Source organism: Rhinolophus hipposideros, assembly GCF_964194185.1.
Source record: "Rhinolophus hipposideros genome assembly, chromosome: X".
Lineage (NCBI taxonomy): Eukaryota > Metazoa > Chordata > Mammalia > Chiroptera > Rhinolophidae > Rhinolophus > Rhinolophus hipposideros.
Window position 1 is genome coordinate 122,267,297 of NC_138046.1, and position 16,943 is coordinate 122,284,239.

At 46.5% G+C, this 16,943-nt stretch overlaps 1 protein-coding gene across 1 annotated transcript in view; it reads right to left on the reverse strand.

Annotated features, from left to right (window-relative positions):
• WWC3 (WWC family member 3) overlaps positions 1-16,943 on the reverse strand; it is a gene marked incomplete at its 5' end in the record, with an annotated part of 103,407 nt that overhangs the window by 58,111 nt on the left and 28,353 nt on the right. Inside the window, 2 exons of the mRNA XM_081043489.1 lie at positions 3,586-3,789; positions 9,682-9,791. Coding sequence (XP_080899615.1) covers positions 3,586-3,789; positions 9,682-9,791 — 314 coding nt within the window. The remainder of the gene's footprint in view (positions 1-3,585; positions 3,790-9,681; positions 9,792-16,943) is intronic.

Here is a 16,943-nt window from a genome sequence, read left to right on the forward strand (position 1 = left end):
ATATCTAAGAGTTTTCCTCATTGTAACCAATAGCTCAGGTTAAATGGCAAATTGAAAGCGCTTGGTGAAAACCCCAGGGACAGCAGCAACCTGATAAACCACTTGGGTTCATTCTAGATTCCATTCGTAGTCTTTTCCCCTGATGACATCCAGTGGCCTCTCCGGCCCCATCATGAAAACAGACAGGCCCGATCTAGCCTCCAAGGCAACTACGCAAGCAGATGCCGAGCTTGTGACAAGGCAGAGGCTCCCAAGGGGCTGGGGAACGGAATGTGACAAGCATGTTCGAATTTCAAGTCCACACCACAGAATCATCTGCTTCCTCTGCTAAAGGTGCTTTCATGCGTCACTTCGAAGGCAGCAGCCTGCGAAGCTTTTCTTCCTGGGCATTAATACAGTTCCGTGGAGCACAGGAAGGAATGTAATTGAGAGCAAGTCCCTCTGTACCCCAATGGCAAGGGAGCGCCAAGCCCATGGACACCTAAAAACCGCCGCTGAGGGACATGCCAGCTCCGTAGGACCACAGGTTCTGAAACCTACAGAGTTGGTGCCGCATTGGGGTTCCTCCCTCGCGCCCCTCGGGCTGGGTGTGGAACCTGAAGGGCTGCAATAAGGTCCTCCTATATTTACATCCTCAAGGGCTGCGGTCCCGAGTCCCCATGCTCACTGCAAAGGACATTCTGGTAGCACTGGTAGAGTAGCCAGTAAGTAAGACACACCTTCTCTTGAGGCAATTTTTCCTCTCAATCGTTGGCAAGAAACTTCCTTCCAAGTCTTTCTGATACGTCCTTCTCCCGTTCCATTCTTGGAAACACTGATTGGAGAGCCGCTTTGGAGACCTAACCAAACGGGACCATGGAACAAATAAGGTGCCTGAAGGCTACTGGGAGGAAACACGCTATTAGGTTGAATCATATGAAATTGCCGATAGTCAGACCTTTTTAAGCTCCAGAAATGACAATTTTATATAGTTCAACCTAGCTTCTACCAAGTAGCTTTCTGCAAGGTTTAGAATCGCTCACTGTATGAGCTCAGAAATAGTTAAGTCAATGCTTCAACTAGATGTGACCTCGAGGTACCAAGTCCATGGGCTTCCAGTCCTAGGAGATCACTTCAAAGGGCCCACATGCTGGGCCATAAAAGTCATCTTAATAGATGTCAAAACACTGAAACTTATAGTGTAGTGTCTGACCACAATGGGACTAAATTAGAAATCAACAGCACATCTTTAAAAAGTCCCAACAACTTACTTTTAAAGAACCCATGGGTCAAAAAATAAATCACAAAGCAAATGAGAAAATATTCTGAACTGACTGAAAATGAAAATACCAAAATTTGTGGGATGCAGTTGAAGTCATACTAAGAAGAGAATTTATACCTTTAGAAGCTATGTGAGAAAATAAGAAAAGTCTAAAATCAATGACTTAAGTTTCCACTTCAGGAAGCTAGAAAAGGAGGAACAAATTAAAGCCAAACTAAGAAGAAACAGAAATAATAAAGAGGAGAAAGCAATAAGATAGAAAACAGAGAAGAGATGGGAGGAGAGAAAGTCACCCAAAAGCTAGCTCATTGTAAGGATAAATCCAATCAACGAAAGTTTAGCTACACTGATTAAGGAAAAAAGAAGACACAAATTATTAAGATCAGGAATGAAAAGGAGAGGACACCACCTCAGAGCCATCAGACATTAGTTATAAGAGGATTCTACAAACACTTTACAAACTTGACAGCTTGGATCAGTGATCAGCAATTTCCCTGAAGGCCAAATCCAGCTTGTTACCTGTTTTTATACTTTTACCAGAACAAGCCACACACATTCGTTCACATATTGTCTCTGGCTGCTTTTGCATTATAACAGCAGTGTTGCGTAGTTGTAAATGAGACCATATGGCCCACAGAGCCGAAAATATTTACTACCTATCTGACCCTTTAGAGAGTTTACTGACTTCTGGATTAGTTGAACTAGACAAATTCCTTGAAGCACACAAATACCAGAACTCATTCAAGAAGAAATAGAAAATCTGAACAGCCCTGTATCTATTACAGGTACCGATTTTGTACTTACAAAGATTCTCACAAAGAATTCCAGGTCCACATGGCTTTTCTGGTGAATTCTATCAAATGGTTAGGAAAGCATTAATACCAATCCCACACAAACTCTTTCTGAAAAAAGAGATGGAGGGAACACTTCCCAATTCATTCTGTGAGGCCAGTATTACGCTGATACCAAAATCGGAGAAAAACATTACAGAAGAAAAGAAAACTAGGGAGATGAGAAACCAGCCTCTGAAAAATTAGCCCGGAGCTGACTCATCGCATTCTGATGGTCAGTTAAAATAAAAAACAAAAAATCTAGGACATACCAGTATCTGCAGAACAAGAGAGAAGACAACCTGGAAACATACCAGGTTGTTTCCAGGCTCTGTGTTCTCTCAAGGCACATGGTAAGAGAACTATCTGAAATTCCTGATACGGAGGGGAAACCCCATCTCTCTCTTCCCCACAGCGTGTGTGACTTATTCACCTTCAACAGCAGCTGCAATAAAAAGAGACCTATGGCCCTTTGGCCTTAACTCCCTTCTGACTTGCAACACAGAATAAAGCTTTGACCATATCTTAATGTTCAAAGCTATGTCACCAGAGCCAAATACCTGGCAACATGGTGGTCATGTCACACGTAAGTCTTTCCATGTCTCAGCTAGACTTAGGTTTTTAGAATATAAAACCTAGCGGTACCAACTTCATATATTGTCCCCAAGCTCTCTGGCACCCGGGACAGTTGTGGCCGTGCACACCTGTGGTGGGCCATTACGTGTGACAGTTCTGCTGGGAAGGCATGGCTCAAGCAGAGACTGACTGTCGGTAACAAAATGCTGTGGCTTCCAAGACTGGACCTGGTACCTTCAATCCCTGAGCCTCTGCTGAGTACTACTGGAACGGGAGCCCACCTCCGGCAGCCCCGCAAAGGAAGAGCGGTTGCCTTTGAGAATATCAGTGTGCATCATCCATCTAATTTAAGGGGCAGAAAGAGTCCCCCCGATTCCCTGGGTTACCCTGAGTTCCTCCACCTTCAGTGTACTGCCCAAGAAAGGGTCCTACAAAGAGACAGGTGCCTGACATATGTGAAGGCTCCTGAATCTTTCCATCCAGAATCAATGAAACTGTTGTGTGGATTTCCCAGGGATCACCCGCCACAGTACTAACTGCAGACATCTCCGGGTGAAGGTCTTTTCCACACTGACAAACGTGAGACACGATTTGTCACTACGTGAAATTTGCTTGTTTATGTTCTACCTCCCCTACCCAAATGTAAGTAAGCTCCATGAGGGCAGGGACCTTTCCTTTCTTAGCTGCCACCGTATCGCAGTGCCTGGGCATAAGGTAGGCACTTGATAAGTATTTGCTAAAGGAGTGGCTCCTGGACGGCCATGGGATTCCAGTGCGGAACACTGATGACGTAACAGTATGCGAACAGAAACGTGAGGCAGCTGTCTTGCCCTAGTCAAGTTCAGTGTTTGCAGAGAGTCTAGCAGAGAGACAGCTTTTAAAGTCACACGTGTTAACCATAGGAGTCAGTCAACTCACAGCTGGCGTAGGAGCGGCTGTCATCCTCACACATTTTGTGCAGCTGCTGGTATTCCTCCTGCGCCAGCTCGAACCGCTGCTGCTTAATCTGGTAGATTTCCTTTTTGGCATTGAGCGCCTCCTGGGCTACAATTAAGTATTCCTTCAGCATCCGTTCCTGCTCTCGCCTCCACTGTTCTCTGGGATCCTCAATCTGGGTAAGCTCTGAAATTAAGAGGAAGAGCGTTAAGTGACTCCCAAGTCAGATCTTTAGGTTGACCCTGTAGGCATGCAGTTCTGTGACTAGTAGCTATGAAAATTAATTACCGGGGTGCACGTTATGGACCAGTCTACACAACAAACCTTCCTAGTGGAACTAGCGCAACTCCTTCTATTTTTATAACCACAGTTCAAATGAGGACAAAACTCTACAGATATGAAATAGTTCACTGGGAGGGGAAGACAATACCAGACAATTTTTCACACTGTAAATAAACGGTGGCAGAGAGGAACAGAAATGAGCTCCTCACGGTCAAACTAAGCGATTTCCAACACTCTCCTCACTGCCCTCTGACCCGACTTTCACCTCCCACACCAGACGTGCAGCCTTGTGTGTTCTCTGTGGACTTCCTTGTCTCCTCCCACCCATAAATGCCCCCATTTCCCACTCTGGCTTTCTCACCCTACAAGATGCCAGAAGGGCTCAGGCCTTCCTCTGGCTCTGGCCTCTCTTCTGAGCTCCCATCTTTTTTTTTTTGCCAATTGCCTCCTAGATGCTTCTCCACCCAGACAGACTGAAAGTAATTCTGGGTTATTCGTCCAAAGCAGAACTCGTTCTTACACGGTCCCCTTTTACTACCCAGACCAAATCCCAACCAAACGATGACACCACACAGGCCTGCTTCTCCTCTGCCCTCCCTCTTGAACGGTGTTCAAGAGTGGTGTCATCTGAACGCACCCACTTAGCCGACCAGGGAATCCGGCCTGGGACTCACCCTCAGAGAAGCCCTACTCCTCTCGCTCACGCAGAATATGTTGTGGGGCATCAAGAACTGGAGGATCCTGCCCGTAGACATAACACTGATGACACGCCCTTCCCTCCATCTGCCCTTAGTTCACTCACACCCTCACGATCTCTCTCCAAAACCACCCAGGCTTGCTGTCTAGACCACCAAAAGCCATCCTCAGTGTACTCACCGAACTTGACTTCCTACCTCTCTTGCAAGTCTTGAACACACGAAGGCCTTTTAAAGGACGAAGTCTAGTATCCTCCACATGATATATGAGTCCTGAAACTCACTTGCAGCTTCGCTGCTAGTTTCTGCCCTTTGCCCCACAAATAGCCTCTAAACAGACTGAATTTCTCCCAAATCCCCATCTTTGGCAATGCTGATCTGTGCATTTGTTCATGCTGCTTCTGTCCTCTTTTGCCCACCAGGAAACCTTACCATCTTCCAAGTCCCTTTGCAAAGGCACCTCTTTTGTGAAGCCTTCTCTGCCCCTCCGAATATATGCCTCTATGCAAAGGCTAAGACTACTGCTCCTACCACCATGTTTCCCAAAATATAAGACCTAGCCGGACCATCAGCTCTAATGTATCTTTTGGAGCAAACATTAACACGAGACCTGGTCTTATTTTAATATAAGACCAGGTATAATGTAATATAATATTATATAATATAATACCGGGTCTCATTAATGTTTGCTCCAAAAGACACATTAGAGCTGAAGGTCCGGTTAGGTCTTATTTTCAGGGAAACACGGCACTTGGCACAGAACTGCTTTATATTTCTTTCTTTCCCACCTGAACTACGAGCCCTAGAAGGTAGGTGCACAGCCTTCAGTCATCCTTCTACTCTCAGCACCTTTCATCAGGCTGAAACCCAGAAGGCAATCAACTGTTGACTTCAGGCTCACTGAATGAGGAGGGAGGGGGCAGTGTGCTCTGCGGACAGAGGACTACGGTTCTGAAATCAGATCCTTACATTGAGGGGATGGAGAGAGCAAATGTGCAAGACACCCCCACTCAGGAAAGACAAACCCTCCTTCAAGCAACAAATCTTCTAGTGAAGGCTTCAACAAAAGTGTCACCCAAAATGAAGTTAAAAAAATGGAAAGCGGTGTCCCTGTTCCAAATTTAGACACCCCAGCCTACGGTGGCTGTTACAGTGATGACATATCGGTAAACATATGCAGGTTGCTGGCAGCCAAAACAAAATAAAAGCGACTTCATAGGAGAGAAAGGCTGGTCAAATTCCCGCCCCCAAATCCTAAACAAATATGCAAAGTCATTCTTCATAAAGTGTGCTTGGGCAGTACTAGAACAACAGCCAAAAGGCGGAAACAACCCTAATTCCATCAACTGGTGAATAAAATGTGGTCTATCCATCTACACAATGGAATGGTACTCAGCCATAAAAAGGGATGAAGCTCTGAGACTCACTGCAACATGGATGAACCTCAAAATCATGATGCTGAGTGAAGGCCACACAGCATGTGGTGACCCATTTACATGAAGTGTCCACAGTCTGCAAATCCATAGGGACAGAAAGGAGACTCTAGTTGTCAGGGGCTGGGAGATTGGGGGGGAATGGGCAGTGACTGCTAATGGGTTCAGGGTTGTCTTTTGGGGTGACGAAATGTTCTGGAACTAGATGGAGGTGGTGGTTGTATAATGGTGTGAATGTACCAAATGCCACTGAACTGTACACTTCGTAATAGTTAATTTTACGTTCTGTGCATTTCACCTCAAAATGGTTAAAAAGGTAAATTTTACCATGTTTCCCTGAAAATAAGACCTAGCTGGATAATCGGGTCTAATGGGTCTTTGGGAGCAAAAATTAATATAAGACCCGGTCTTGTATTTATTATATTACGTTATGTTATGTTATGTTATGTTATGTTATGTTACACTGGGTCTTATAGTAAAATAAAACATGGTATTATATTACATTGTATTATATTGCATTATATTATAATTATATTATTTATATTATATTATATTACCTAGTCTTATATTAATTTTTGCTCCAAAAGACGCATGAGAGCTGATTGTCCGGCTGGGTCTTATTTTCAGGGAAGCAGGGTATGTCATGTTTAACACACACATGCACACACGCGCACACACACACACACGAGTGCTTGCTAGGTTGTCTCAAGTAAGTTCTCCCTTTTAAGGCCGCTTTCGCCACCATTCCCTACCCCTGTTCTCACTGCCACTGCAGGGCCCTCCTAGGAAGCCTCTCCGAGCCTTAAAAGCTCATACCAGGAAATAAGAAACCAAAAAAACAACAAAACTCCGAGGCCTGCCCTAGCCCCGGAGTTCAGCTTCAGCAGGCCTGGGGTGGAGGGAGGGCAGAGTCACTGCTGTGTGTAACTGCCCGACTGCCGTCTCTGGCGTTTGTTCAGCCATGAGACCCACCATGGTCGACCGGCATTGTTCACACTCCGTCCATGTGCCGGCGGGGCCTGGGAACCGCGAAGGAGGTCGGCCCAGGGCCCCTCTGGTCCCTCACCCCGCTGTCCACCTGCACAATTCCAATTTAATATGAGTGCCTCCTCAGGTTCGATGCCTTTTTAAAGCTGTGCTACCAAGAGCCGGGTTCTCTCTCAGGAGCGAGTTTTCTGGAATGGGGTCTTTGATACCCCATGTACAAATGAGTACATCAATAATGACCTTTCTTGTTCCTGAAAAGAAAACAAGAGTTGAGTTCCCTGAAGGTGTCAGCGGGGAGAGGAGGTGTAACCCCAGAGCTGCTGTCGTTACCAGCATGCCCTATAGTGCCGGGCCATCCCAGTTATGCTCAAGGTGGCATCAAGACAGTCCTTAATGATTACTCAGTTTTAGGGTTCACAGCCGTGTCTAGAGTGCCACAGCGAATCCTTGAGGGTGGAGACTGGGTCTCACTTTCCTGTGTCCCCAGGGCCTAAAGAGTGGCCAGCACAGAAGCGCTGGATGACGCTTGCTCTGACTCAGCGGCCAGGCGAGCCAGGGGGCAGGGAGGGATGAGCAAGTTGGGTTTATGAGAGAGACGAGCCAGAACAGGTCCTGAGCCTCGGCAGGCAGGCAGGCAGGCAGGCAGGCTTTCCAGAAAGGTTGTGTAAGGCAGATGCCGATGCAGTTCAGTCATACCGCCGGGCCCGGGAGGCAAAAGCCTGGTGATGAGGCCGTGGTGTACATGTACCCAGGCCCACAGCGCCGCAGTGAGAACTGCCCTCCCCTGTGGGAACTGCCCTCACCTGTGGGAGTGGCCCTCAGCTGTGGGAGTGGCGCTCACCTGTGGGAACTGCCCAACCTGTGGGAACTGCCCTACCTGTGGGAGTGGCCCTCAGCTGTGGGCGTGGTCCTCACCTGTGGAAAGGGCCCTCACCTATGGGAGCTGCCCACCAGCAGCCGGGAAGGCAAGCCCAGATGGCCAGACACCCCGAACACACACGGACTCGGGGCCACGGGAGGGCTGCTCTCAGCCGGAGCCTTCCTAAGCACTGCACCCTGTCAGCGGGCGGTGGATCCACCTAGAAGCCCTCTTCCCAGTTATTTAAGTGCTTGCCCCAGTGCCCAAATTCTTGTCCACAGAGCTGCAACCTGGTGCAGGGCTGCGTAACATGTATCAGAAACTCCACTGTCCCCAGACTGACACAGGAAGCTCGCCATTCGAGTTTCCAAATGCTGAACTCAGGGGGTGAGTCGGTAAGTGATATGAGGAAACTGGCCGTAAAGACACCCAGCCGGCTCGATGACACTAAAAGGACATGAGGAGCCACGGCACCAGAATGAGGAAAGAGCTTCAAAGTCATGCATGGGGTGGGTACAGTGCATCTTCAGGCCCTCCCAGCCTTCCCCGCACTTAATAAATCGGACGGCAAAAAGCACACTTGGGGGAAGCCAGGCTTTGTGTCCCCAGTAGTAAAAAATGACAGTGACAGAAACACTTGAGGGCAGCCAGACTGAAAATGGGAGAGAGTGAGAAAGTGTCAACCTGAGAGAGAAATGGATCCCCAGCTGATACCCGATCAAGGAAGGCTGATGAATGAAGAGGCAGAAAGCCAAGAGCGAGGGGTGGAGAAGAGATCTAGAACAAAATGGAGCCTGTGAACCAGGGTGTGTTGACCTCGGCACGACTGACACTGGGGGGCGGCCCATTCTCTGTGGCAGGGGCCGTCCTGTGCATTGCAGGCAGCTTAGGAGCGTCTCTGGTCTCCACTCACTAGATGCCAGTAGCACCGCTGCCACGTGTGGCTATCGAAAATGCCTCCAGACATTAGCCAGTGTCCCTCGGAGGCAAAATCAGCCCCATTGAGTACCACTGTTCTAAACAGTTCTACAGAGAAGACTGGCATGGTCAAGGACCCATTATTATTTTTCTTTCATTAGTTTCAGGTGTACAAAACAATGCAGTAGCCAGACATTTACAGCCCTCACAAAGTGATAACCCCCTCCCCCAATCTACTACCCCTCTGACATCGTATGTAGCTGTTACAGTTCCAGACTCCATTCCCTACGCTGTACTCCACATCCCGTGACTACGTATATATATATATTAAATTATATATTAAACTATATATATATATATATATATATATTAAATTATAGTTGACTTTCATTGTTATTCAGCTTCAGCCTCAGGTGTACAGGACGGTGAAGGACCCATTATTTTAGCTGAAGTCTTTACACCATTCTCTCCCTTCACAAAAATCAAAAAGGTTTGGTGTATTCAAGTTAAATGCATAAGCCAAAATGAAGTTAAAGTAACCGCTTGGGCAGTTATTGTTCCAAGAACTTGTAAGCTCCACTTAGCAATAACCAACCTGCTCATTATGAGAAGTAGTTCTCTTTTCAGACTGCCTAGGAAATTTATTCCTTATTTAGATATTGAGACCCGCCATTACACATAAGCCATGCAGTCCTGAGCAGTATGCAGGCAAGGTAGCTACATAACTGCTTCACTGTTTTCAGAACTCATCTAAAGAACACTTCAGATTACGTTTACAAAACCCAGTTTAACGCTGTGTCAGGGAGTCATGATTGTTTTGCTCCCCAAAAGGAGATTTAGCATCTTTGAGACCAACATGAAAAGTCATTCACATATAGTAACTCAAATGTGCCACTCTACTTACTATTTATGTGGTCCATGTAATAAATTCCAATTTGTTTATCATATACAGTTTCCCATCCTAAAGGAAGTTCGTCCCCAACACAATCAGCAAAGGTCAATGGCTTTGTAATCCTGCAAAATAAAACCATAAAAGCAAATTTGAAAATCAGTTTAATTTCGTGTAAGTTTGCTGAACCGACTCTAGAATCAGGTTTTAATGCAAAATTATATATGATCTAATCGACTGCTTTGGCCCCAACTTTTGGTTGCAAAATTAATTCACCTGCTTTGCCTAAATAATAATCAGTAAAAATATCAGTACGCACACAGTTAAAGGCATTACTATCTCAAAGAGCAACTTTAAATACCAGCGAAAATAGACATTGAAAGTTACAAAACAGGTAAAACAAGCATCTTCTTCCAAGCAGTGTGTTTAAGGAGGTGATGACAGTGGAATGCAGCTCTCTGCTTCGTTCTCGTTCCCCGGGCAATGTTCCCCCTTCACAACTTTCCGCCTCCATACATTACAGCTTAAATATACCTAAAAGGCCTTTGTACTACTTTCATCTACCAGTGGTCAGAAGTTAAGGAGTTAAACATTGACCACCGACCAAATGCGAAAAGCCAACAAGTATGGTGACAATACAAGGAGATGCCTGGTAAATACTGCCTGGATTCTTGATACAGTGGGAGTCGAGATTGCAAAGAGTCCTTTTGCTTTTCTGGAGAAAAACAAGAAAAGCACATTGTCTACAGACCTCTCTCCTTGCAGTAAATCTGATTGAGGAAACCTTGGCTTGACACAGATAGATAAAGGAAAGGTTTCCAGATGGGTTTCTTTAAGCAGAATGCCTCCCTCCCCCACAGCCCGCAATCACACTGATTGACAAGACAGCTGTTGTATAAAACGGGCCACACCTATAATTGTCTGAGCCCGGGCAGCGATCTATTCGGCCGGCTCTATAAATGCACACTGACTGGCATGCATGGGAATTCAATAACCTAAATTTCGCTAACTCAATCCTCCCACATCCTCTGTTCAAATCCCTGGCCCCAGGAAAGTGAGACACCACAGCCACGGCCAAACCCCACAAGACCAGCATATATTTTGAACACGCTATTCCCCCAAACTGGTTCGACAACAAGCCTGTGTCTCCCCCGGTAGCACTTAGAAACCGATGAACACCGTCAGGATGCTGCTGATTGGAACTCGTCTGCACTTTAAACACATAGTTTGAAGGAGTTAGAATCGCTATCAGAATAGAAATATACAGAAGGTGAAATACGCCACGGACACCCTCCCAAATCCCATGCACACAAAACATCACAAGAGCCGGTTGCATGCCGGTGCCATCCCACAGCACCAGCGTCCATGGCACAAATCCTTCCAGGTCGGGAATGCTGTGGCAGTGGCGTGGTTCCACGTCAAGCAGGGAGGGACAGGGTGTTGTGCATGATTCAAGTCCTGAATGAGACCAAACCACAACAAAAACAATGCTACTTTGAGATAAATCTGAGTCCTGACTACATCTCTGCTATTCTAGATTCACGTATAAACCTAGGGAAAAATGCCCAAGCACAGGCGCATTCTAAGCACGTTAACATATCTATGATCTCATGGAATCAACAAACAGAGGTGGGAGAATGTCCATACAATAGCCAAAAGGTGGAAACAACTTAGGGCCCTAAGCTGTGAACAGATATATGCTACACTGTAGGTAGACCCTGAAATCATTGTGCTGGGTGAAAGAAGCCAGATACAGAAGTCCACAGTTGGGTGGTTCCATGTAGAAGAAATGTCCAGAATACGCAAATCCGTAAAGACAGATAGTAGAGCAGTGGTTGACGGCACTGGGGGAGAAGGAGTGACTGCTAATGGGTATGGGGCTTCCTTTAGGGGTGATCAGAATGTGCTGGAATTAGACGGCTGTACAACTCTGTGAATATACTAAAAATGAATAAACTGTATACCTTAAAGGCTGAATTTTATGGTATATGTGAATCACATCTCAATTTTAAAAACTACGATGAAAGGAACATCTCTGTGTATAAAGCGCATAATCTGTATTTACAATTATTTTCTTCAAAAGATTCCCAGAAGTAAATTTACAAGGTTCTTTCTCCCTATCTTAAATTCAGTGTAAAAAATTCACAGCAAAGTATAAAGAATAGGAAATAAAATCGCCTATAATTCAGTAGCCCTGGGTTCATGCTTTAGTCTATTCCCCACCCCCCTTCTTTTTCCTACATTTTTTCCACAGCTGACATCATACTAGATACAATTTCACACTCTGATTTTTTTCATTTGTGTATTTCCTCCGGCCCTTTAACTCTTTGTCAGCATCACTTTCTGTCATGTTGGAATCTTCCATCATGTGCAGTAAACCATAATCCATTTACCAGCCACCTCAAGTCATCTACTTAGGTATGTTCCAATTTTCTGCTCTCTATTGTAAATACTGGGTATGAACTTACAGTAAATGCTTGATGTATGTTGCCAAAGTGCTTTACCATCAGCGTACACTCCTCTCAGTGAAGTCCGTGATGGTCTTTCTCAACACCCTCTGGGGATATCTTTAACACACTGGTTCAAGGGCTCAGAATAAACCCACATGGCACAAGAACACTTTACTTTCAAGGAACAAGTTAGTAGGGAGTACAGCCTAAGTTTAACAGCCTTTTCAGAATGTGGGCCGGTTGGGGAAACATGGTAAGCAATGAACTGAGAAGCAGGGTACCCACTGTTCCCACACATCAAAGCACGCTCTGATGTCGTATCATAGGGCCCCCGAGCCAGCTCTCACTAACGTGTCGCCATCCGAGCCACGTCAACCAGGAGAATCGCCCGCTTTCCCTGCCCTCAACCACCACTCAGGGATATTCCCACTGCAGATTCTCCCCTTAACAAATGGCTCTTCTTGGCCTCAGCGGAGAAGATGAATACATTGTGCATTCTTACCAGAGTTGGTCCACAAGAAGGGCGAGAATGATGGATGGTACAGATCCTGGCTTCTTTTTCTTCCCTTTTGCCTACTGTATCCTGCAGGGCTCGTTAAGAAGTGGCACTGGGCCATTGCAGTCAGTGCCAGTTCCAAGAGAGCCATTTACTGCCATAAAACCTTGGGTGAGTCATTCCGTTGCTCTCTAGAGCTCAGTTTCCTCATCTTGAAAATGGGGCTGATCGGACAAACCTCACAGAGTCACGTTAGCTGGCACAGCCTCTTCAGTTACCGCATGGAGACCGGCTCCAGCCACTCCCCTTCCTGCCTCCCTCTCGTTTCTCTAGTACACTTGCTTCAGACTGTATGAGTTTCCTTTTGCTGCTGTAACAGATTACCACAAACGTGGTGACTTTCAGCAACACAGATTCATTATCTTACAGTTCTGGAGCTCAGAGTCCGGGTGGGTTTCACTGAACTAAAACTAAAGTGTCAGTAAGGCCATGTTCCTTCCAGAGGTTCTGGAGGAGAATCAGGCTCTTGCCTTCTCCAGCCGCTGAAGACTGCCTGTATTCCATGGAGCCTCCCTCCACCTTTGGAGGCAGCCATGGCCCGGCGGTCTTCCTCAGGAGGCCATCCTTCTGCTTCTCCCTCTTCCACCTACAAGGACCTTTGGGATTACTTTGGGTCCATCTGGATAATTTGGGATAATCTCCCCATCACAAGATCCTTAAGTTAGTCACACCTGCGAAGTCCCTTTTGCCATGTAAGGAAAACATTCACAACTTCCAGTTCTAATCTGAACTGGGCGTCCTGGGAGGCCATTATTGGGGAGACTGCAGGGCCAGAGGGTGGGCAGAGCAGTGGGGAGCAGTCAGTTCCTAGAAGACGATGCCTTCCTTCCCGGCCAGGCTCAGGGGAGCTGGCATATCTGACGTCAACTATACCAAACTGGGGAAAATGAGAGGTGGGCAGCAGAAGGTGAAAGCAGAGAGAAAAGGAGAAACACTGATCCTTAACACCTTTTATCAAAAGAAGACCAGAGTGAGTCTGTGGCTCTAGTACCACACTTTCCAGTCTCCTGGAACGAGATGACCTTTATATTTTCAATTCATGCTTGTTTGCGATATGCTCTTCTGTGTGGATCCTATTCATGTCAATTGCAGTTCCAAATCAATCCTCAAGAAATTCTAGTGACTTCCTTCACCTTTTCTAACGTACCCAGCTCACAGTGAGTTTCAAGACCTTCTCAAACATGGACACCAGTCCGTGTGTGGTTACTTCTGCGGTGAACTAGACTGTTGGTTGTGCTAGTAGCTTCTCTAACTTCAATGACATAACACTGACACCCAAGAGCCAGGGTTCTCTCACTTAGCACTGAGCAGGTCCCTGAACTCCTGAAATCACACAGAAATACTGATAAGCACAGTCCAGGGTTTTTAGCAGATTCCCAGAGATGGTCACCCCTAAAAAATATGAAGTTGAGAAGCTCTTACAGAAAGCTTCCTCATTTCTCTGTCAAGTTTAAAAGAGCAGTGAATGTACCACAAACCTGCCACATTCGTCCTAAAAAGTCACTAGAATAATCACAACCTTTATGTTTTATCTCCAGATACTCATTTAAAATACGTATATACATTGACTTGGCAATTGTCACAGAGTCCCAATTCTAGAGTTGAGGGTAAAGCATAATCACACCTAGAACTCAGTCTAAACATTGCAATTGACATTTCCATGTACTAACATAGCGTGCGGGACCCAATTTTAGTGATGAGTCTTAGAATCATTCTTGAATTACATTTGTGATTTCTGTGTGAAAAGATAAGCCTTCTTGAGAATCAACAATTTGTCAGTCTTTTCATTGACTCCAATACAAAACTAAGAGTGACGGTTCATGGACAAATGTCCAGGCTAATCTGAAGAGCAAACAGCTCCTCAATGCCATCTACAGGGAAGAGAAGACACAGAGGTTTTCTGAATGGCAGTGCAGCCACAGACAAATGACCCCAGAGAATCAGAGGTGGGTTCCCCCGAGCAGCCAAAAAAACTTCATTTACAGGAGAACAGCAGGCTCCACGCCCTCAATTCAAAAAATAAAAGTTCCACCACCAGACTCATGCTTCAGTATGGACAAGTTTTACCATTATCCTTTATGCCTCAACCAGGTACATCTTACTCGGATTTTTCTAGAAACAAAACATCATTTAGAGATGCATTTGTCTTTCTGAACCTCCACATGCAAAGCCAGGTGCCAGCATGTCCCACAGGGCACAACTTTTCACAGCAGAGAAACGGGCCAGCTAGCCTGAAGGGAGATGGTAGAACCTGTCAACTCACTTGAGTTCGAAGGTCAATGTTACTGATATCCCAACAGGGATATTAATCAGATCACAAAACTCTACTGTGAATCATGCCAAATGCATCTTTTAATAGTCCCCAAAAAACCGTCCTGCTCGATCAGTTGAACCAATATTTAAAGGCTGCCTCCTGTAACTCAGCATTCGTTACCCAAAGCAACGGAGGAGCAAAGATGAGAACATTCCCACCGATCCCCTGCTTCATTTTCCTCTCAGACGCACAGAAAGATCACATCTCCCAGCTTCCAGGGCAGCTGGGTGGAGCCACGTGATCAGGCTCCAGCCAATGGGTTGTGGGCAGAGGTAATGTACACCCCATCCGGGCTTGTCTTCTTGCAGGACCCTCCGTGCAAACCTGTCCTCAACCCAGTAGACGATGGCTGCTAGGGTCTGAATGTTTGTGTGCCCCCAAAATTCCTATGTTGAAATCCTAATGCCCAATACGATGGTATCTGGAGAGAGTGTCACCCAGCAGGGGTCCCTCTGCCACAAAAATAACAGAAAAAGAATTTGTCGTTAAGCCCGTCAAGTACATAGTTCTGAAAACACTTTGCTTACCTCCACATATAAGCTCTAACAATACAACTTAGAGGAAAATAAAGACACACTTCAGCCCAGTTGGTAAAAAGAATTTTTTAGGGCAGTGCTATCCCTAAGAAATGTAATGAGAGCCACATACTTATTTCAAAAATTTCCAGTAGTCACACTCAAAAGAGGAAAAAGAAACAGGTGAAATTGAGCTTAATAGCATATTTTATTAGGCCCAATATATGAAAAATACTAAACTTAATATAACTATAAAAACTATAAACAGGAGATTTTGCATCTTTTTTTATGAATTCTTTGAAATCCAGTGTGTGTTGTACACGTAGAGTCCATCTCATTTCGGGCTCACCATGACTCAAGTGACTCGTCGCCCACATGGCTGTGGCTATTGCGCTGGACAGCACTGCTCTAGGGCCTCACCTAGTTCTAGAACCATCTGATTCTACAGAGGATCAGAGCAAAATCCACCAGCTCACACTGAGACCACATAAGAACTATCTGGCCTGGGAAGCCGTCTTCCACAAGGCCCTAATGGGGATCTTAAAGAGGCACGTTTCTAAGACCACAAAACCTCATGCAGGGAACTCGCTTCCCTCCTGCGCCTTGGTCCATCTGCATTCCCAGCAACCAGCGGGAACCACTGTGCCCCAACAGGGACTGTTCCTTCCCATTGTCATGTTTCCTTCCCCCTCCCTTCCTGTTCCAATCCTAATGTGTCTTCCCAGATGTGGCCCAGACTCCTCCTGCCCAGACGGGGCCCACCCCAGCAGCAAGTAAGCTGTCCTTTCTGTGGCCAGCCTCAGTACTTTCTCTCTCCTCCTGGGACATTTATTAAAACTATAAGTAGAACATGGTTGTCTGTTCACGTCGCATCTCCCTAGTGTTTACTCCTCCTGGGCAAGAATGGCATGTCCTCCAGCTCTGACCTGCCCCACAGCGTGCTCCGCGGCACACACAGACTTGACCTGTTAATGGCAAGTGCAGTCTGCCACCGAAGCTACGTCTACGGCAGCTCGAGAGCTGTTTGGGGATGTTGCTGTCTTCAAAACGTACACGCTCGCGAGCAGGTGTGCAGACCTGAGGCTTGAGAGGCGGGCTCCGAGAGAGTGGGCTGCAGCACCGTGGATGTACACGTCCTCTGCGGGGACCTGTTTACACGCGTAACAGGAACCGTGGGCTTGTCGCGTTAGGAACGGCATCCTGGAAGCACAGCACTAAGGAGAAGAGCCAGTGCAGGCGACAGGGCCCTCCCAAGGAGACCCCAACGGCCGCTGCACCCACCCCACGCACAGACCAGTCCTCAGCAGCCAGCCCCCTCCCAAAGGACCCAGGGGGGTCCTTCCGGGGGCTCCACACCAGGGGGAGCTGGCACCAGGGACAACCCTGGCCACTACAGTTCATCTAGCAGGGAGGGGAGAGAAATAATGACTCCCGGGAGTGTC